Source organism: Hemicordylus capensis, chromosome 5, assembly GCF_027244095.1.
Source record: "Hemicordylus capensis ecotype Gifberg chromosome 5, rHemCap1.1.pri, whole genome shotgun sequence".
In the NCBI taxonomy this organism is placed as follows: domain Eukaryota; kingdom Metazoa; phylum Chordata; class Lepidosauria; order Squamata; family Cordylidae; genus Hemicordylus; species Hemicordylus capensis.
Genome location: NC_069661.1, coordinates 166,759,954 through 166,782,397, shown reverse-complemented (window position 1 = coordinate 166,782,397; position 22,444 = coordinate 166,759,954). Strand labels below are relative to the sequence as shown.

The 22,444-nt window shown below is 45.1% G+C and overlaps 1 protein-coding gene across 4 annotated transcripts in view; it reads right to left on the bottom strand.

The window, feature by feature from the left end:
* The window catches only part of IQUB (IQ motif and ubiquitin domain containing), a 74,097-nt gene that overhangs the window by 51,353 nt on the left and 300 nt on the right, over positions 1-22,444 (bottom strand). For 2 of the 4 annotated variants that reach the window (XM_053251612.1, XM_053251614.1), the window contains exons 2-6: positions 20,113-20,822; positions 8,432-8,566; positions 1,792-1,959; positions 1,517-1,692; positions 970-1,125 (exon numbers count right to left, since the gene is read on the bottom strand). In XM_053251612.1, coding sequence (XP_053107587.1) covers positions 970-1,125; positions 1,517-1,692; positions 1,792-1,959; positions 8,432-8,566; positions 20,113-20,818 — 1,341 coding nt within the window. In that variant the 5' untranslated portion in view covers positions 20,819-20,822. Of the gene's footprint in view, positions 1-969; positions 1,126-1,516; positions 1,693-1,791; positions 1,960-8,431; positions 8,567-20,112; positions 20,823-21,149; positions 21,294-22,269; positions 22,430-22,444 lie in introns of those variants that run through there. The other 2 variants (XM_053251611.1, XM_053251613.1) reach the window with 2 other exon arrangements.

Sequence of the window (22,444 nt, the reverse complement as noted above, 5' to 3'; positions counted from 1 at the left end):
CTTGTAACCTTGGAGAGCTGCTGCCAGTTCATGTAGACAATACTGAGCTAGATGGACCAGTGGTCTGACTCAGTATAAGTCAGACTTACAGGTGAAACTCAGAAAATTAGAATATCATGCAAAAGTCCATTAATTTCAGTAATGCAAATTAAAAGGTGAAACTGATATATGAGACAGACGCATTACATGCAAAGTGAGATAAGTCAAGCCTTAATTTGTTATAATTGTGATGATCATGGCGTACAGCTCATGAAAACCCCAAATCCACAATCTCAGAAAATTAGAATATTACATGGAACCAAGAAGACAAGGATTGAAGAATAGAACAATATCGGACCTCTGAAAAGTATACAGTGTACTGTGCTTGATTGGCCAGCAAACTCACCTGACCTGACCCCATAGAGAATCTATGGGGCATTGCCAAGAGAAGGATGAGAGACATGAGACCAAACAATGCAGAATTGCTGAAGGCCGCTAATGAAGCATCCTGGTCTTCCATAACACCTCATCAGTGCCACAGACTGATAGCATCCATGCCACGCCGCATTGAGGCAGTAATTGCTGCAAAAGGGGCCCAAACCAAGTACTGAATACATATGCATGCTTATACTTTTCAGAGGTCCGATATTGTTCTATTCTTCAATCCTTGTCTTCTTGGTTCCATGTAATATTCTAATTTTCTGAGATTGTGGATTTGGGGTTTTCATGAGCTGTACGCCATGATCATCACAATTATAACAAATTAAGGCTTGACTTATCTCGCTTTGCATGTAATGCGTCTGTCTCATATATCAGTTTCACCTTTTAATTTGCATTACTGAAATTAATGGACTTTTGCACGATATTCTAATTTTCCGAGTTTCACCTGTATATGTTCCTATGCTCCTAACACTTTACATATCATACTTGTGATTTAAAGAATCTTTTAATCTGCTAATTTTTTAACAATTCAGTGAATGGAACACTTACTGCGGCAAGTCGCCGTGCATGGTATTCTTCAGCTGTCACATACTTTTTTGGCTCTATAAATTTGTCGGTGATGTTTGATATGTAGACACCAATTTTAGTCATCTGTGTGGAAGTTGTATTTCTGGTCTGAGGCACCTTTTTCCTCTCAACAACTGTCTAGAAATAAAACCATTGATTTGATATATCACATTATAAAAATAAGCTGTGCTTAAAAACATTGTGCTCTTTCTCTGTGCAAATTAAAATGGGTTAATTTATAAATGGATTGGGGAAGTATAGCTTTTGTTATTTGTTTCTAACATGCTGGAAGATACGCAGTTTGTTTGTTTAGGAAATTTGTATAATATTTGTTATAATATTGGTTATACAAATATTACATACTGTGGGTAGTTTATTATATATCTGTGGGTGTTTTACCATAAAAGAACACAGTTTAAAAACAAAGTTAAAACATTAAAACAACTCTGTTTAAAACAGATAGATTCTAGAAGTCTTAATCAGCTTGTTTTCTTATATACATAAGTGTCTTATTCTCTTTCAAACATACCTGAGTCGACCTACAGAATTCTTCATATCCTTTGTCGGGACGTTTTTTGGGTATTGTCTGTGATCCCGCATTATGATATTCTGTGCCAGTTTCCTTATTTCTAAATCCACCCAGAAATGGTTTCTTGAAAGTTGGCCTTTTAATCTCTATGGATAGATCCTGAAAGGTGTCTGGTTCTGTTAAACAACAATTTTGTTAAAAATTATGTACAGGATTATATTTGGTAATGTCTAATCAGAATCAGTTAAAATATGTATTTGAACATTGCTGTTTACCTGTTTCCACTCTAACATTTATAACATCAGGCATGTAGAACTTATGCAGGAGTTTAGATGAAATAATAGGAAACTGTTTTTCATCCAGGGAGAACATATCAATTTGTATGGATCCATGAGGTGCAACACCAAGATTCCATAGAGTTTCACAATCTTCAATTATTCTCCCTAAAAGTAAGTACTTTAAGATTATTAAGTCTCACATGAAATAAGAATACACATAACAACATTTTATTTCCCTGGGAATTTTTTTTTTAATCCAAGAAGAATTTTGTCCTATCATTTTCTTCTCCAATTCCTGATATGTCTCGTTTAATTCTGTAGCTATTCTTTCTTCTGACTTTTTAAGTTCTATGGATAAAACTTAATGCAGGGTATCTACTGTCAGATTGTGGCCTGGATTACTTTCCTCCTCTCTACTCTATTTTTCTTATTATTAATAATTTTAGATCTTTCTTAGACCCCATATTCATTAGAAATGTTTCGTTTCATTTCATTTCATTATGGTTTGTAACCAATCACCAAACATCAAAAACAACAATTTTCTAAATACAAAAGGAGCTAAAAATAAGTAAGACCAAATAAGAAATACTAATAACATTGACCACTGAACCCATTAAAAACAATCCTTAAATTTTTGTTAGCATTTTAACTGTCTGTTTTAATTTGTTGTTGTTGTATGCTGCAAGCCACAGAGCAAAACCTGGTAACATTAAAGGGAAAGCAAAGTATAAAACTCATGAGTTTTGCCTAGATAATTCTTTAATATGTGTGAGAGAAGCTTCTGTCAGATATCAGTATAATAAGGGCAATGCAAAACAACAGGTTGCTTACCTGTAATTTGGGATCTTCTAGTGGTCATTTGTCCTTTTACACAAATGGGCTTAATGCATGCGCAGAGACCACATTGGATTCTTCTAGCTATAGCTCTCCTGCTTTTTGGCAGGAACCCCACCCCAACCACTATCCTCATCCCCTCAGTCACAGAATCTGCCTTCAGGAGACTCCTGCAGGGAGTACAGGACAGGATGTAAAAGGACAGATGACCACTAGAAGAACCCAAGTTACAGGTAAGCATCTTTTACGTGCTCTCTTTCTTTTACACAAAAGGGCATATAACAAGCTTCCTTACCTGGAGATGGGTTTAACCAAAGAGAGAATGCCAAAAGCCATATCCTTTCTCACTCTTGTATCAATGGCGTAATACCAAATAAAGGAGTCTGGAGGCGCAGTATTGCTCTCTCAAACACTACAGAGGAGGCCATGGTCCTAGTAGAATGTGCCTTGATAGTTGCTGGTATTTCCTTACAAGCTAACTTGTAGCAGAGTTCAATCACAGAAACAATCCACCTAGACAAGGTCTGCGCCGAGACTTGGTGTCTTTGCCTCGGGCCATCATAGGCTGCAAACAAGTGTGGAGATTGATGCTAATCATGGGGGCGCTGGAGGTGAAATGCTAGAACTCTATGTAAATCAAGTAGGTGCAAATAACATTTTGCCGGGTTTTGGAAAAGGGCAGGTAAGTTAATTGGCTGGGATCAATGGAAAGAAGAAACTAATTTAGGCAGAAACTGAACATCTAGAAGCAAGGCCGTCTTGTCTGTGTGGAATACTAGGTAAGGTGCATCTACTCTAAGCATGTGGAGCTCAATTACACTCCATGCAGAGGTGATGGCAGTTAGAAATGCAACTTTTGGGTAAACAAACCAGGTTCAGTTGTGGCCAAATGCTCAAATGGGAGAGCCCACAAACAGGCCAATACTAAAGAGAGGTACGAAATTGGGTCTATAACTGGGTCATCTGGGATGGCATGGAACAAGCCTTTGGGAAATCTCTTAACAATGGAGTTATGAAACCAGGATCATTCTGAGTTAGGAGAGTGTGCTTCAATAGCAGCTAGGTAACTCTCAATGAAGATAACTTCGAACAAGAATGTAGTAAGAACAAATGTGTTGTGCCTGTAAGGAGCCAACTCCAAAGCCATGTTGCTCTGCAAATGAGCAGAACCTTCTCCATTTATGTGCATAAGTCTTTGTCGTTGCCTGGATAATTTCTTATCCAGAAGGTGAGGATGGAGTGCAAGATTGAAGAACCCCGAGGCCATCTGTCGCAGGTGAGGATACCAAGGCTTCCTGGGCCACCATGGGGCTATCAGAAAGCATCTGACAGATTATTTTCAGATTTTCAGGAGGGTTTGTGGAATCAGCGGGACCAGAGGGAAAAGGTAAGCAAAGTGACTTGTCGAAGACATTGCAAACACATCCCACATCCCCCAAGTTGTGCCCCTTGCCCACCGTGGAACAGTACGCCACACACTGTGCAGTCTCCTCTGCAGCAAAGGCATCCTCCAGAGTTGGAACACCCCAACAAGCAAAAACCCAATTCAGGGTCTTGTGATTGAAAGTTCAGTCGTAGGTGACTGTGGTGGACTGGCTGAGCACATCCGCTTGCTGATTTTTGTACCCTATGTACTGCAAATGGAGTCATCCCATGATCTGTGTACCAAGTCTACAGGGTTACTGCCAAGGCCAGCAGAGATCTCGAGGCCATCCCACATTGCCTGTTGACATAGGCTTTGGTGGTGGTATTGTCCATTTGAACAGTGACCACTGAATCCTAGACAATGGGCAGAAAGCCTTTGAGGGCCCGTAAAATGGCCAACAACTCCAGATAACTGATGTGCTCTGATGCTCCATGGAAGTCCAGTGGCCACTGAGGTAGAGGCTGTTCATGTGCACTCCCCACCCATGTTAGGGTGAATCCGTGGTGATCACCCGATCTGGCAAAGGAGAGTGGAAGAGACTGCCATAGGAAAGGTGAGCAAGGTAGGTCCACCAGGCAAGAGATATACAGACCTGTCTGTGCCTTTGGGGATTGTCCCTTTGGGGATTCAACGTGCCGAGATACCACTTCTGCAAGACACACTTCCAATGCTGAACATGAGGAAGCACGTAGGTAGTGGCAGCTAGGGATGTGTACAGAACTGGTTTCATGCACTACCAGGAAAGTGGGAGGTTTTCTTTAAGAGGCAGGGGAGGCGCTGCCTACCTGCCATGCTACTTTCCCCCCACCACCACTCTTGTAAAAAGTGGTCATGCAGAACTGCAATGTCCTTCCCTGCACCTTTCCCTGTCAGTGTCACCATGGAAGTGAACGACGCACGTGTGTGCCATGTGCACATGTGTTGGCCACTTCTGTGGCAGTGCTGACAAGAGCACAGGGAGGGACATGGCAGTCCCATGTGCCTGCTTTTTACGAGAATGCCAGCAAGGGAAAGGTGGTGGGGCAGGGGCTGGTAGTTAGGCAGTGACTCCCCTGCCCCTTAAAGAACCCCCCCACACACACACACTCTCCAAAGCGGCGCAAATGCCAGTCCATTGATCTGGTTCGGCACTCTTAGAATGGAATGCCAAACCGTTCCGTGCACATCCCTAGTGGCAGCCATGTCACCAAGCAAGCACTGAATAGTTTTTACATGGTGCCTTGTTCCCAGCATCACACATTCTGCCAAAGAAGATGTGGATACAAGCTTCTGGAAGAAGTGACATGATGGTAGGAACCAAGAGCATATGGCAGCACTTGTATATAATGTACTTGGCCAATGCCCTGAAGTCCAAGATAGGCTTGAGGCAGCTGTCATGATTTGGAACTGTAAAATAAGGGGAGTAGAAAGTAGAAACCTGGGGTAGCAGGTATGGGTACCAATTATATCAGTAGGAGGGCTTGAACCTCCTCCTCTAGGATGGGAGTAGACGGTGTGGCAATGATGCAGGAGTAAGTGGGTCTGTGAATACATTCCAGGGTGTAACCTAGGCAGATGATGGTCAGGACTCATTGGTCAGATGTGATGGAGTCCCAAACACAAGAAAACAGAGCCAGATGGGTGGCTGTTGGCTAGGTGCTGAAGTCATTGTTTCTTTGAATATTGAGGAGCCTTCTGCTTCTCTGAAGAGGGTTTGGAATGGGGTGGAAACCTGGAGGGTTGAAAGGAGTGCTCTGAGGCAGAAAGTTGTGAAGAGAAGCGAGAAGACTGGTAACTTGTCAACTTATTTTGTCTCGGAGGTTTAGATGGACCTAAGAAGGACAGAGAGTGTGCTGTGCTCTTCATCTTTTGGACTTTCTGTAGTCTCATTCGTTTTCTCTCCAAAAGGTAGCTAGCCTTCAAATGGCAGATCTTCGATTCTGGCATGTCCATCATATGTAAGTCCTGATTATCTCAGCCAAGCATGACGGCACAATGCCATCAGAGTTGCCATGACCTGAGCAGCACATTCCACCAAGTGGAATACAGTTCTTGCTTTGCTAGCTGAATGGCTTCTCTGAAGAAAACTTGTGCCAGGTCCTTCTTATCAAGGAGAAGCTGATTGATCAATGGTGTAATTTCCCCCCAAAGGAAAAATACTGGGCATTATAGGCCCGCTAATTAGCAATTTTAAAGTATAATTCGGCAGCTGAATAAAGACGCCTAAGGTGTCCAACTTCTTGCCCTCCCTGTCGCCAGCGTTGGCCGTAGATCTTGGTCTTTGTCAATCTTGCCTTGACCACAATCAAATTTGGAGTAGAATGCTTCTTTAGGAACGCAGCAGAGTCCTCTTCCATGTGTACCCTATAAAAACTGTCCAAGCACCTAGTGGGCTGTGGTAGAGATGACAGTTTCCTCCAGTAACTCTTGACAATGTCCAAGAGTACCATATTCAGTGGCAAAGATGGAGGGACACTAGCATCTGCATCAATTAGTCCAAGCAAGGGATCTAATTCTCCATTTTGCTGCTGGTCCAGGTTAACACTAGAGCTGCTGCCATTCTAGATACATAGTCCGAATATAGTTTGAGGTATTTTGAGGGAGAGATCAACTTGGAGTCAGATAGAAAGTTCTGCAGAGAAGAGCCTAGGGAAGTGGGCTCTGAATTTGAGGAGTGTACTTCCTCTTGTTCCGAATCTTCCTCTTGGCTCAATGATCTTATGGAACTGGCTCACTCATCAGAGGTTGAGAATCTTTCAGTACCGATAGCAGTACTGACGTGGAGGCAGTAGTTGCACCGTCTCTGTATGTGAAGGGCTGTTGGAAGAGTCCCAGTGATGACAGGGAGAGGCCTGTAGTTCTGGGTGCCCAGAACAACGGGGGCTGCGAGTACAGTCCCAAGATTGGGAGCGGGATCGGCTCCTATAAAAATTACCAAATCTGTCCATGCGGCCCCAGTCATACCAGTCATCTCGGTACTGATCTGAGCCAAAACTAGAACAGTAACATTCAGAGTCCAAAGGATGGTAAGAGTAGTCCTGGCGGTCATACTCCCAATGAAGAGCTACCCCTCCCAGCCGACTGAATGTAAAGAATCTCTAGGCAAAGTCTCCCTGCACCTGTCAATGTACTGGAGTGGATAACGGTCCCAGTAACAAGTGTGATGTCTGTTAGAAGAGTCATCTTGATCCTGATCAAGATCCTCCCAGTTCTGAGTCGGTGAGTGTCGAGGCAGTTTAACAGATGGATGAATTGGGTCTTTATCCTCTGGAGCGCAGTCGCTCACATCCAACTGTAGATAGACTGGTTCCTGGTCCTGCTCTTGGTCCAAAGAGTGAAGCCACAGAGGCCTATATTCAGTATAGAAACAGCAGTAGAAACGGTCTTTGTCATAGTGGGCGCCATGGTCATTTGTTTCGACATGCTTGGGCTTGAAGTAGCAGGTTGTGTCGGGGCATCTCAGACCCTCCTTCTTATTTGTCATGCAACTAGTGTCAGCCTCGGTAATGACCTGTGGCTTTTTCTTAGGTATACATGGGAGGTGCTGGCCAGAGGGCAAAGAAGGTTGCAGATGGAAGACCTCCTCCTCCTCCTTCTTCCTCACTGGTACCAAGGACAAACTCTTTGAGGCAGGTGTAGCCTAGGCTGTAGGCACTGAGGGTTGTGAGAAGGGCCCCAAAGGCAGCAGGATTGGCTGAACTAGTGCTAAGGCAGTTGACAGATCACTGGGTGTCAACAGCATCTGGGCCCCAAGATGTTGTTGGACTACAACTCCCAGAATCCCAAGTCATACCTTTGTGGCTGGGGATTCTGCGAGCTGTAGTCCAACAACATCTGGGGGCCCAAGGTTAAGAAACCCTGATCTGCACTGCTTCAGTGTCACTACTGAGTGAGATGGTTAGCTGGTTTCAAACCAGCCATTGGGCCTCTCAGGCCTGGGTGTCTCGAAACCAGACTCTTCTTCCTCTGAAGCTCTACATCCAAATCAAGGATTTAGCTTTTAAAAATCCCATGCACAGCAGTATTTCTGTGGATAGCCCATAACTCCAAAGTTTGTCAACAGTAACTTTCTTCCATTTAGAGTCTGAGGTGTCCAATGACATTAATAAAACTAACCCTGATGGAAAATAAGTCAGTTTAAGCAAAAAGCTAGAAATGCTGTAAATGTTCCTGTTTGTACAAGTCCATTCAATTCCAAACAATTGCCAGTTATCAAGCAATGAGTTTATTTAACCAATTGCCATTATTATTCCCATCCTTCTTTACACTGCACATATACATTTCTTCTATGTTGATTAGTTCTGCTGAACAATGCTCACTCTTTTTGCATCTAGTTCATGATTATTTGTATAGATCTGGAGAAATACAGGGAGACCCTTACCAGTATTCAATACATACCTAGCAGCATAAGTTGCAAAACATTTGGTGGTATGTTTAATCGTGTCGCAAAGTACTGTTTCATTTGCTCCATAGTTCGGTTCATGTGAAAAGCCATAGTGAAAATTTGGATATCAGGATGTAGCATGACTTTAACTGAAACACAAACAAATAAATCCATTCTAATGGTTTTAACTAATTTATTCTAAAAGCTTACTCTTTGGATAGATCTGTTGAATCAGTATTGTGTGCATCTTTCCTTCTCTTCTACCCTGTGCATCTAAGCTGAATTTTGAAAATGAAACAAATTAAGCAACATGTTAGAGAAGCAACAACATTTTATATATAATTGTATTACACCCATGAAATAATACATTAAAACAGGTTGCTCACCTGTAACAGATGATCTGGAGATGATCCGTTGTATTCATAAAGAATGGGTTCTGCGCCTGCGCAGGGACCTCGCGGACCGACTGACTAGCTCCTCGCGACGCCTCCAACCACCCTGCACGTGATCGTGCCCATACTTTAATAGGCGGTTGGGGCGTGACTTCCTCAGTTTCTGCAGACCGCCAGACACCATCGTGCATACTGACGATCCTTCTTGAAACTTCAATTTCACCGCCTTGATGTTGCGGGGAGGCAGGGTGGGTATTATGAATACAACGGATCACCTCCAGATCATCTGTTACAGGTGAGCAACCTGTTTATCTGGATCGTGATCCGTTGCATTCATAAAGAATGGGTGATTAGCCAGCTTCCCGCTTTGGCGGCGGGTCATCAAGGCAGCACCCTCTTCAGGATACTTCGACCAAACTCTGCATCTTTCGCTTGCCGTATGTCCAAAGCATAATGCTTCACAAAAGGATGACATGAGGCCCATGTGGCTGCCCTACAGATCTCCGGCAGTGGCACACCTGCCAAATTTGCTGCTGATGCTGCATAAGCCCTCATTGAATGCGCTTTAATAGAACTTGGGGGTGTCACACCCTGAGCATTATATGCCAGCCGCACGGCACGTACAATCCACTGCGCGAGCCGCTGACGCGTCACTGATAAGCCCTTAGGCTTGCCACGGTAAAGTACAAACAACTTGTTCGTTTTCCTTATGGACCTAGTGGCGTGTAGATAATACAGCAAGGAACGCCTTACATCTAGCGTATGCATCTTGATTTCCAACTGCGTCTGTGGGCCTTGGAAGAACACGGGTAGCACAATATCCTCATTGATATGAAACTCCGACACTATTTTGGGCCTGAACCTAGGATCCAGGCGCATCACTACTTTCCCCGGGTAAATTTGGGTGTAGGGCCGATCAGCCCGTATCGCAGCCAATTCGCTCACCCTACGTGCTGACGTCATTGCTATTAAGAATACAGTCTTTAAAGTCAGCATGCCCAAGGGCGCAGCCCCCAAAGGTTCAAACGGTGCTTCCGTCAATGCATTCAAAACTAAAGTTAAGTTCCATTGCTGAACGGGACGCCGTACAGGTGGGCACATGTTATTAACCCCTTTCAGGAATTTCTTAATCTTGGGGTGTGAAAACACAGTCTTTCCATCCCAGCCACCATGCCCGGCAGATATAGCCGCCAGGTGCACCCGAAGTGATGAGTTTGCCAAGCCGGACATTTTCAAGGTTGTCATATACAGTAACACCTGCATGATAGACGCCCGTTTAGGGAAGAATCCTTTCCTTCTCGCATAGCTGCGAAATCTCTGCCATTTACTATTGTAATTACGCCGGGTCGAAAGCCTCCTACTATTAAGTAGGATCCTTTTCATTAACCTATCAGCCACGCTGTCAGCTTCAGCGTGTGTAGTTGTGGATGTAAGATCATCCCCCTTTCTCGACTTAGCAAGTCCGGGTAAACGGGAAATTGGTGATACCGGCCCTGCGACAGCTTCAGCAGAAGAGCGAACCACGGTTGTCTGGGCCACCATGGTGCCACCAGAACCCCCTGCGTCTCGTCTCTGAGAATTTGTGCTAATACCCTGGGGACCAGCGGTTGTGGGGGAAACAGGTAATATAGGCCCCCCCTCCAGAGACGCTGGAACGCATCTCCCAGTGAGTGTTTGCCATGTCCTGCACGAGAGCAATAACTCTGACATTTTTTGTTCGCAGCAGTGGCAAACAAATCTATTTGCGGCGTACCCCACTTCTTGAACAGCGGCCGAAGGTAACACTCGCTCAATTCCCATTCGTGCTGCTGGTTCAGCTGAAACGATCTGCTCAGCATGTCCGCCTGAACATTGTCCTCCCCTTTGATGTGCAACGCCATAGGGCGTATGGAGTTCGCAATACACCAGGTCCACAGACGCTGGCTCAAATGACACAGGGTTCGGGACACCGTTCCACCTTGTTTGTTGAGGTAAGCTATGGCGGTTGTGTTGTCGAGGTTCACTTGTACAACCCTTCCCTGCAACTGGGGGCGGAAAGCCTTCAACGCCAAAAACACCGCTAAAAGCTCCAGATAATTTATGTGCTTCAGTTTTTGCTGTGGAGTCCACCGACCCTGTACTTGACAATGACCACAATGCGCTCCCCAACCCCATAGGGAGGTGTCCGTTGTCACCCAAAAGGATGCTGTCCAGGGTCGGAATTCCCTTCCTGACAGTAGATTGTCTCGTTGAATCCACCACCGCAGTGACCTCAGGACACCGACAGGGATGAGTAACATCTTTTTCTGGTTGTCCACATTCGGACGGAAATTGCGGAGGTACCACAACTGAAGGTCGCGCATATTTAGACGGGTGTAAGCTACAGTAGAGTTGCAGGATGCCATTAGCCCCAGAAGCCTCTGGACGGCCTCCGCTGGTTGACGTGGCAACTTCTCGAACAGAAGCACTAAATCCCTGATCTGCTTGTACCGTGACTCCGGCAGAAAAGCCCGCTTCTTCGCCAAATCCAGTATCGAGCCTATAAAGTTCACTCGCCTTTGGGGGTCTAATTTGGATTTCTTCCAATTCACATTGATTCCCAACTGTTGAAGCAGCTGCAAGACCAATCGTGTCTGAGAAAGTAACCCTTCTCTGTCTGCGCTCACCATAAGCCAGTCGTCGAGGTAAGGGTACAGCCTTAGGCCCTCTGTTCTTAAGAACGCTACAACTGTTGCCATCACCTTTGTGAACACACGCGGGGCTGTTGAGAGCCCGAATGGCAAAACTGTGTACTGGTACGCTGTATCGCCTACTGTGAAACGAAGGAATCCTCTGTGATTCTCGCGAATCCCTATGTGAGATGCAGAATGCCCTGTAAAGTGACCATTCTGAACTTCCTCGTCTCTATATAACAGTTCAGCTCTCTTAAATCCATTATTGCCCTTATTCCCCCATCCTTCTTGGGGATCTGAAAATATCTGGAGTAAAACCCCCTCAGTCTGTCCATCCACGGCACACGCATTATTGCTCGTTTCTCCAGCAGCACCTGCACTTCGTCCTGAAGTGCTGGTGTTGACCTGGTGTATTTCACACCCTGGAAAGGTGGCAAATTCTTGAACTCTATTGCATAGCCATAAGTTATAATTTTCAGCACCCACTGATCTGATGTTATGTTGTGCCACACATTGGCGTGGCGTGCCAATTTGATGGATACATTGGCTAACACGAGGCTGTTCTCGGGAGCCTCGGGTACTCTGACTAATGCGAGGCTGGTGTTGGGAGCCTCGGGTATTGTAGTTGGTGTCGATATGCGGTGTTGCAGTGGATGGACCTTCACTTCAAAGAGACTGCTTAGATTGGTCTTTAGCAGCCCTCTGGCCTTTAGGTTTCTGATAATAGGGCCTACTCCTTTGATAAGGCCTGTTTTGTCTCCTGTAGTCTCTTCGATCCTGCTTATTCGAATACCTATTTTGCTGTCTTCCGTAGGGGCGACTACGACAGTGTTTCTCAAACTTTTTGGAGTCAAGGACCGCTAAATTCTTCGTGCAGAGTTTCAAGGACCGCTACATTCTTCATGCGCAGTTTCCCGGACCAGCAGTTAGTAAAGGGGTTTCAAGTCTGTCTGTCTATCTATCTATCTATCTATCTATCTATCTATCTATCTATCTATCTATCTACCAGACTTCTATACTGCCCAAAACTTGCATCTCTGGGCAGTTTAGAATGAAAATAATATAAGCATTAAAATAATTAAATTTGGAATCTTTTGCAAACATGGAATATTAGGGGTTCTTAACCTTGGGTCCCTCAGTTAAACTCCTATAACCCCCAACAACAATGGCATTTGGCCATTATGGCTGGGGATTATGGGAGTAGAAGTCCACCAACGTCTGGGTACCCAAGGTTGAGAACCCCTGACTCTAAAAGCCTGGGTGAACAAATTTGTCTCCAGTATGTCTGGAGTGGAGGTGCTTGTGATTACTCAATGGAGAGGGGATGTTGGGCCATTAGAAAAATTCAAAAGCTACATGGGGCCAATGAAAACAACATACAAGCAAGCCCCACTGATGCAAGAGGGAAACAGCGTTCCCTCTCAAGGCGCCTCGACCATAACAGGCAGCTGGGTTTCAATCAACCAACCTTTGGCTGCAAACAATGAGCATGCAAGAACCAGCAGCCCTTCAAGTGGCGCCCACTGCCATACTTTTTCCTCCATGCCCCCGCACCGCATACAGTTTGAAGCTGTAAAGATAGGGAATAAGATAGCTGTAGGAAGATCTTAGCAGCACATGGAGGCAAGGCACAAGAAGGGTCCCATGCCTCCGTGATACTCTTCCTCTTCCGTGCCATGTGCAAAATTGAGGAAGTGAGTGCCTTGATTTCAGTTGGGGGGGGTTTGACTCCCAGTCAGGGACCGGCACTCAACCCTTCGGGGACCGGCAGCGGTCCAGGGACCGGTGGTTGAGAAACACTGGACTACGAGACTGCTGACTAGCTGAAGAAGTGGATGTCATGAACGTTTTTGCCGTGACCTTCATCTTTTTCCAGGATTCCATGGTGTCATCCGTAGAGTCTGCAAATAGCCCTTTCCCATCAAAGGGCAAATACTCAATTTTATCTTTCATCTCTGGCTGTAAGTTAGTAGACCTCAGCCACGCGTGACGCCGCAAAGTAATAGCTGTTGCCATTGCCCGCGATTCCGTCTCCGCTAAATGCTTGTACGTGCTCAGCAACTGCCTGGTCACCACCGTAGACTTTTCATAGGTCTGTGCTAGAGCCTTTTGTAAATCATCTGCAGACAACGTGGACGAGTCCTGGAAAAAAGTGTCCCACAGATGGTGGGCATACCGTGTCATACATGCAGCATAATTAGCGATTTTCACTGCTAAACTGGACGTAGAATAAACTCTACGTCCCAGGACATCAAGCTTTCTCCCCTCTTTATCAGCAGGGGTAGTATGGCGTTGCGCACCCTTTGACGATGCACACTCCACCACTAAAGAGTTCGGGTCTGGGTGCCTCACCAGGTAAGTGTTATCAGCTTCTTGCACCCTATACAAACTCTCCAACTTTCTCGAGGTGGGCGCTGAAGTCCTCAAAACAGCCCATGCCAACTGTGCCGCCTTCGTAATTGCTGGAATCATTGGTAGCGACACAGGGTGAGTGACCTTAGCTTTTGCCATCATATTATACACAGGATCTTTCAGATCTAAGACTGGTAGCTGAACTTCCAGGCCCAAAGCCTCCGCCATCTCACGTAGTTGCGCATGGTACGCTTTTAGTTCCTCTGAGGGAGAGATCGAGGTACCCGGCGCTACCTCCTCTGGAGGGTCAGGCTCTCTGGGCTCGTGCATGGTACTTCCCTCAGTGTCTGACAAATATGATGTGTCTGAGTCGCTGTTCCTACTGCTCCCAGTCTCATGTGATGAAACACACTGCGTAGCAGGGACAAGGTTAGAAGGTGCTCCTTGCAACGACACTTGGGGACGTATGGACTCTGAGCGGTGTGGCAAGGACGGGTTATTTTGCGGCAATCTGGCCTCCAATGGACGCTGCCGCTGTGGCAGTGGATCTTCATGAAGTGACTGCTGCGCCTTCCATATCTTGTATTCCGCATAATCTGGTGGAAAAAACACTTCGGGGTTGTGGCGGAAACCACAAGCATGTGTGATGCGGCCCACAGCAAGAGACGTGGCCATTGATGCATCTGCCGTTTGTGCCAGAATAGGTATCGGCTTCGGTAGATTACGATGTTCCACCAAAGGAGTCATGAGCTGTCGAATGGGACTCGTGGCTGCTGAAATGAGTCGAGTAGTCTCTGGAGTATGCATGGACGGTCGCCCCGGAGACGCAGACGGAGTCTTAGGCACTGCTGTCCCACTCAGCTGGTCGAAGGCAAACCCGTGAAAGGTCGACCCGGATGGCGTGCCTTCACTTGAATCCAATAGGGCCAACAATGGAGTCCGAGTTTTCTGCACAACAGTTTGTTCCTGCATGACTCCCTCACCAAAGTCCATATAGTCCTCCGGATGATAAGTCACCCTGGGCGACGCCGGAGAGTGAATTGGGGTTCTTGCAGGAGTTAAGTCCGCCACCAGCCGGTGTCGGTCTCCAGTCTGGAAAACACTCGGTGTTGAAGCAGTACATTGTTCTGTAACCTGAACTCCCGCAATCTGTGTAGACGAGGCTTGTAACTCTGACACCTTCGGTATCGAGTCGAACCCCGTCGACGCCGACAGCAGCGGGTCTATCGATGTCGGTGGCGAAGTCGACGCCGGTAATGCCCGATCTCTAGATTCCGTTCGATGTCGAGCTTTCGATGCCGACGCGTGTTCGTGCCTCGACGTCGATCTCGACGCCGACCTCGATGTCGATGGCGAACCTTCCGATGACGGGGAACTTTGTTGCACCCATGGAGACGGAGTCACCTTTAAAGTAGTATCCCAATCTTCCGCCTCGGTCTGTAAACCCGTCGGCGAAGGAGTCCTACTACGGACTCGTGTCTTTTTGGACCTCTTCCTCGGTGGCGAGGAAGCACCCTCTTCGTCTGTGGAGGAATATCGTGCCTTTTTGTGTTTGCGCCTCTTCTTCTCCACACTCCCGGGCCTTTTAAACTCCTCTTCCATAGTGGCTTTAGACTGCGATGAGGCAGAGTCCACAACAGGAGGAATCGAAGTCGACGGTATCGTAACGCTTGTTACCGACATCGATGTCGAGGGCCCCGAGCCCGGCCTCGGCGTCGGGGGTCTAAGTGCGTCCTCGTACAGTGCCGCCCGCAAACGCAACGCCCGATTTTTCAAAGTTTGTTTAGAAAAAGAGCAACAAATCTTGCAGTTCATCGGGTTATGTTGCTCACCAAGACAAAGCAGGCAGGCATCGTGTGTATCCGTTGATGGTAATTTTGCTCTGCAGTTAGTGCAGCGCTTGAAAGTTGTCTTAACCACCGCTTTCGACGCCATAGCGCTCAGCGTCTCACGGCAATAATAATGTTCCAATTTACGATTTTCTTAAGGGATATCCAAAAAACGTAGTCCAAAACAGTCCAAAGTTCAAAGCCAAACGTAGTTCCAAATCCGTTCCAGTCGTTGTACCGTGAAAACTATTAATTTACCGAGGAGCAATCGATCTGAGGTTTAGACGCAATGGCGGTCTAAAAGAAACTGAGGAAGTCACGCCCCAACCGCCTATTAAAGTATGGGCACGATCACGTGCAGGGCGGTTGGAGGCGTCGCGAGGAGCTAGTCAGTCGGTCCGCGAGGTCCCTGCGCAGGCGCAGAACCCATTCTTTATGAATGCAACGGATCACGATCCAGATCTATTATTATACAATAATAAATATAACCTAAACAGAGAAAAATAGCACATAGTAAGGGCACAGATAACATATAACCCTTTAGCTACTATTGTATCCAGAAACAATTGCTCTGTGCACATACCAGTGGACTATATTATATATTACATTCATAAACCATCTAACATCTAGAACTCAAGGCGATGTTCACAACTTAAAACAATAAAACTCAATAAACACAATTAAAGAAACTTTAAAAGCATAAAAATTTAAAAATAGTTTTAACAATTTTTTTTAATACTTTTAGCAAAAGGTCTGAGAAAATAGGTGTGTCTTAAGTGATTTTTAAAGGCAGCTAGAGATGGAGAAGCTCTTATATGGACACGGAGCACATTCCAAAGCCTTGGGACAGCGACAGAGAAGGCTCAATCCTGCATCGCCACCAAACGAGCCAGTGGCAGCTTGTTTATCTTGGGCCCAAAAGGGTGTTCCTAGAAATGCAAAAAATACAAAACTGCTTTGCATCGAAAAAGAGTCCTTCACTCTACTGATGTAAATTAGGAAGCCTTTGCTCATGCAGAGAGCTTTGTGTGAGTACCAGAGTGCCCACACATTTTATTTTATTTATTTATTGAATTTTTATACCGCCCTTCCTAATTTGGCTCAGGGCAGTTTACAAACACACATGAAAGGGAATTGCTCTTACTGTACGAACATCCCAATGTCTCAAGATCAGCTCAGGAGGCTTTGTTAGAAATTCCCTGCCTGTGGAGATTTGGCAAGCTCCCAAAACTGAGTTGTGGCATCAATTGTCAAATTCTTGCTCTCTCTCGGCTTGGCAGGCTGTATTCCTTTGGTATTAGCTTTTGAACAAACATTGCGTTCTTGCTGCCTTTCTGCAAATGTGTGGTTGCTATATGATTTGGATATGGGGTTCCTTTTTTGGTTTAGTTTTTAAAAATTGGGTTTTTTTGGTGTTTAGTGCTTTTTCCCCCATTGTCCTTATTGTACACCACTTTGTGCACCATTTGCAGAAAAGTAGTATATAAACTTCATAACTAATTAACTAAGGTGACACTAATTTAGGGGAAACTGGCTTCACAAAGTAGTGTGCTATTCCATGCCCAAAGGCTGCCTCTAGAAATGAGTAACACCCATCTTGAAAATGTGCATAATTCCATAAAACCCACCCACATATACTTTCACCTTCTTGCGAAATCCCTGTCAGCCAAGTGAAAGCTAGGCAGGCTCAGGTGAATATCACCTTTAGTAGTCACCAGCCTACTAAACAAACCACTAGACAGACCACCACTACTAGAAAGACCACTTCATCTGCTAACGGACAGCAATCATAATGGCCGAGTCGAAAGTTAACAATATTTGAGGTAAATTCTTAACAAATCAAACCAAACACGGGCCACAGCCCACCTTTTGGACTATAACATGGCAATGATAATAGCAAATAAAAGATGTTTATCTACTACTACTGTGTCCACAGAGAGCCATTCAGCAGAACTTTTTCAGGTAGTGTGAGGGCATCAACAGTTCAGCCCCTCCAGTCAAAAGGAAGACATCTCCATGGTCCACTGTGACCAATTTGCAAAGCCATTATGGATAAAATTACTTTACATCTGCCATGACTTGAATTCTACTTTAGCAGTTCCCAACAACATGTTGAGGCACCTGTCTATCTAATAGTTTTGGATTCATTTCAGTTGAGGATGTGAATAGGATCATTCATTTCAGCCTGAAAATATGGACAGGATCTTGGAGAGCATACAGTCATCCACATGCACTCTTAACCTTTCTCCATCTTGGCTGGTCAAGGCATTTGGTGATGGGGGATTGGGCAAATGGGTGGGGGAGATTCATTAATATTTCTTTGGTGGAGGACATGATTCCATCAGGCGTAAAGCTGGTGGTGATTCACCCTCTACTGCAAAAATCTTCCCTAGACCCTGAGATATTTGATAACTATCGACTGGTTACCAAACTGCCATTCTTAGGTAAGGTGCTTGAGCATATAGTGGTGACTCAACTCCAAGTGTTCCTGGATAAAGCTGATTATTTTGAACCATTTTGGCCTGGTTAATGGATTGAAATTGCCTTCATTGCTCTAGGGGTGAAGCATGTCCCTATTGGTTCTGTTGGACCTCTCAGCAGCTTTTGATATATTTGACTATAGTATCCTTCTGGAGCACCTTGCAGGGCTGTGGACACCATTTTGCAGTGGCTGTGGTCATTCCTGTAGATTTCTTCCCCTGGCCATTGCCATTTCAGAAGGGGATGCCCAGGAGATGCCTGCTCAATGCTGTGGCAACTGGTCTGTGGCATCTGCAGGGATCTATCTTGTCATGCATGCTTTTTAATATCTACATGAAACCGCTGGGGAAGGTTACTGAGGAGTTTGATACTGGGTGTCATCAGTATGTCATCACCCAGCTTTCTAGATTAATGCCATCCCCAGCTGGAGAAGCAGTGAATGTCTTTATGTCTGGAATCAGTGAAAGGCTCAATGCAGGTGAACAAACTGAAATTACAATATTTACTCAAACAGAAGATGGCCCTGGATTTAAGATGGCTTTTTAAAAAAAAAAAAAAAGAGAGAGAGAGAGAGGTTAAATACAGGTTATACCTTATTTACCCAAAAGGAACTGCACTCTGAATTTAAGACAACTCCCCAATTTCTAACACCAAAGAACTTGGAAAAAACTTTGTCTTGGATTCTGGTAAATACAATAAACCCAAGCAAGACAGAAGCTATCCTGCTCAGGAAACCTATTGATTTGGTGATGGCATATCAATCTGTCCTAGATGGGGTTGCACTCTCCTTGAAGTACTGGGTTCACAGCTTGACAGTCCTCCTGGTTTGGCACTGCAGCTGGATATCTAGATTTTGGCCATGCTCCAGGAGGCGTTTGACTAGCTTCAGCTGATGCACAGTGTTCCCTCTAAGGCATGCACATGTTCACAAGCTCACACTTTTTTATGTACACTCAGTTAATTTTAGATCCAACTCACGTTGAATCAGGAAGGCCCTACTCAGAATACACATATACACACACTGCCTTTATACTGCTAACCAGAACAAAACTAATTCTGCACACACATGAAAAAACTTAAGAGGGAGCACTGCTGGTGCACTAGCTGTGCCCATTTCTGTCTCAGTCAGAACTGGCTATGGTGATCCACACCCTTGGTACATCTCAACTAGATTATGGCAATGGCTCTATGTGGGGCTGCCCTTAAAAACCTTTTGGAAAATTCAACTGGTTCAAGTTGTTGGTTACTACTTTCAAAGCCCTATATGGTTTGGTGCAAGGAAAACTGAAGGAGCTCCTTCTCGCACAAGAATCTGCCTGCACCATAAGATCTTTTAGAGAAGCCCACCTACATGTGCCGTCTCCTTCTTACGTGCAACTGGCAACTATGTACGAGAGGCTCTTTTCTGTGGTGGCCTGGGCCTACAAAACTCCCTACATCTGAAGATTTGGTTGGCATTCTTCTCCCATTTTTTGATGCTGTCTAAAAGACTTTCTTGTTTGATCAAGCATTCCCCCAACAATCAGAACTGAAGCCTGTTTTATTTGTTTTATTGGCTGTCTCTTATTGTTTGGCTATTTTATTGCCAACTCTCCTTGGTTTAGTGCAAGTTTTTATTTTTATTATTTACAGATTATTAATTGTTTTATAATATTTCACCAGCTTTGTTACTGTTGGAAGCCATCTTGATTTCTTAGGAAGCAAAAAAGAGATACATTAAATAAAATAAATATTTCTGGTCTTATATGTTTTTGTACTGTATATTTTTGTCTTACTAGTTCTACTGCATTTTACTAATAAGCTTGGTTATCACAATAAGAATTCATCTTTTTAATAAAATATATGGTATGCACTCTTTTTGTATTGTTAGAATGGTGAGAAATTGGCAAGGCACTATGAGAAAGAAGAACAGCAGAAGAATTATTAATCAGTAGCAGAAACAGTAGTAAAGGCAACAATCAGCATTTTTGGTATCTGGCAAACTCTATACCTGTTGCGGTAGCATTTTTTGTATCTTCTGGAAGTGCTGCTCTCTGAGATGCCAAAGCTCCCACTAACATGTCACTCACAGCATATGTTTCTGCTGTTAAATCGGCAAGTTTTTCAGAAATATCTTTAGCAGCCTCTGTAGTTGCTCCACTGGAGAGAGAACTGTCAAATACATCTTGTTCAGATTCAGCACCAACATCCTGGACATCTGCAATTGGTTTCTGAACCTTTAAGACTTCATCCTGGGACTCTATCAGGGGTGTCTCTTGTTGTTCTACAGCGCCGGCCCACTGCGCTGGCCCCTCGGCCGCGCCGGCCCACTGCGCTGGCCCCTCGGCCGTGCCGGCCCACTGCGCTGGCCCCTCGGCCGCGCCGGCCCACTGCGCTGGCCCCTCGGCCGCGCCGGCCCACTGCGCTGGCCCCTCGGCCGCGCCGGCCCACTGCGCTGGCCCCTCGGCAGCAGCTGGTTCCTCAGCAGCAGCCAGCTCTTGTGGCGGCTCTACAGCAGCCGCCGATTCAAGTGCTGCTAATTCCTGGTCTTGTTCCTGTTCTGTAGGCAAAGTTGTTTCATATGATTGCACAGCATCTGTCTGCTCTTCAGTGGTTTCTACAGATGCTATACTTTCTTCTGTTTGCTTCGTAACAGACATGTCCTCAGTAACTTGCTCTTCAGCAAGGGCCTTTTGCTCCTCTTCTGGATCAGCCATTTCCCTGAAACAAAGAGTAAGACAAAAAGTGTATAAGACAAAAGTATAATTTACAGGAATACTTTATTTTTGTATTGAAAAAGTTAGACTAGTGCCCAATAGGACTGAGTGGCTTTTGTGCTATTAGTAAAAGTATAAAGCCATTGGCAAGACAACTGTTCAGACCAAGCTCACTTGAACTTGGAAAGCCTTACTCAACATTTACATTTCAAGTTTTTAACATTTCAGGTTCAGACACATTTTGTTTTTAATCACCAAGGAAAAAATGAATACTGTTTGAAACTCTTATACTATTTGTTCATCCCACCGGTATCAAATGAACTCAACATACTTTCTTCTTTGTCCATTTCCTGGGTTTCAAGTTATTCCTTTGACAGGGTACCAAGGATCTCCCTACAGCTCTCTTTACTTGAATAATGGGTTCTGGGTGTCTTCAGCCAATGTAAGTGTGTGGCTGAAGCAGGAAAGAAGGTAGCTGCAGATTTTTAGTCAGAGACAAGGATTCCAGTCTTAGTATACAAATACTTTATAATGCTAGCCACTGGATCTGTTTATTACCAGATTGTTTGCCTGGGAATCAAGGGGCACAAAGAACATTCACAATTGCCCTTGCATTTCCAGCACTACAACTACCACTGCAGTTGACTTTCACAGGCCTGCTCAACTTCAGCCCTCCTGCAGATGTTGGCCTACAACTCTCATAATTCCTGGCTACTGGCCACTGTGACTGGGGATTATGGCAGTTGTAGTCCAAAAACAGCAGGGGGGGGAGTTGAGCTGGCCTGATCAGAGGGACCATTCTTGAGGGACAGACTGCTAAAGAGGGGAGAGGGCTTCCACTCTGCTCTGTGCATATGTGTTTCCTTTGCATGAGAGGGGAGAAAATATGACATTATTTTGTCTCAATTAAAGTGAGAATATGTATAAAGTTCTCCCTCTCCTTACAACAGGTTCACTCCTTCTGCCCACCCCCACCCACCCCAATTTGGATTGCCAAAGCTGGCACCACAGATTTCCTTTGGTATCTTTTGTATTATTTTTATTTCAGTCACTAGGAATATCACTAATTGCATAATTGCCCACTCCTGCAAATGGAATAGTTGCGCTAGTCTGAACACACAGTACAAGATTGTGCTTTAAATTCCATCCCCTAAATAAAAGTTTTATTATTATTATTATTAATAATAATAATAATAATAATAATAATAATAATAAATTGCTAAAGGCGGGAGGAAGGGGGATGAAAAGAAAGAAAGCACAGGAGCGCAATGGTAGGGTGGCAAGATTGTACAGTATAGATTCAAAGTAACCACAGAATGAACGTTTGGTGTCAATGCAGGGGCGGCTTCCCCATGAGGCAATACCCTCAGGTGATGAGTGTGGACCTGCGCCAGCCCCCTGCGGCCGCTGAAAGGCTTCTCCCTTGCTGGCCCCACCCCACCCCCAGCCACCTGACTCAGCGGGCCTGGTCCAGAAGCCCAGGGGATTCGAACCGGCAACCTTCTGCTTGTTAGTCAAGCATCATGTATCTCACAGCCTCCTCTAGGCCACGTGACGTCCTTATTTTGACAGGGAGGGTGAGTTTGTTGTCAGTTTGCCCTCGTGCCTCCTCCTGACTACTGGTCC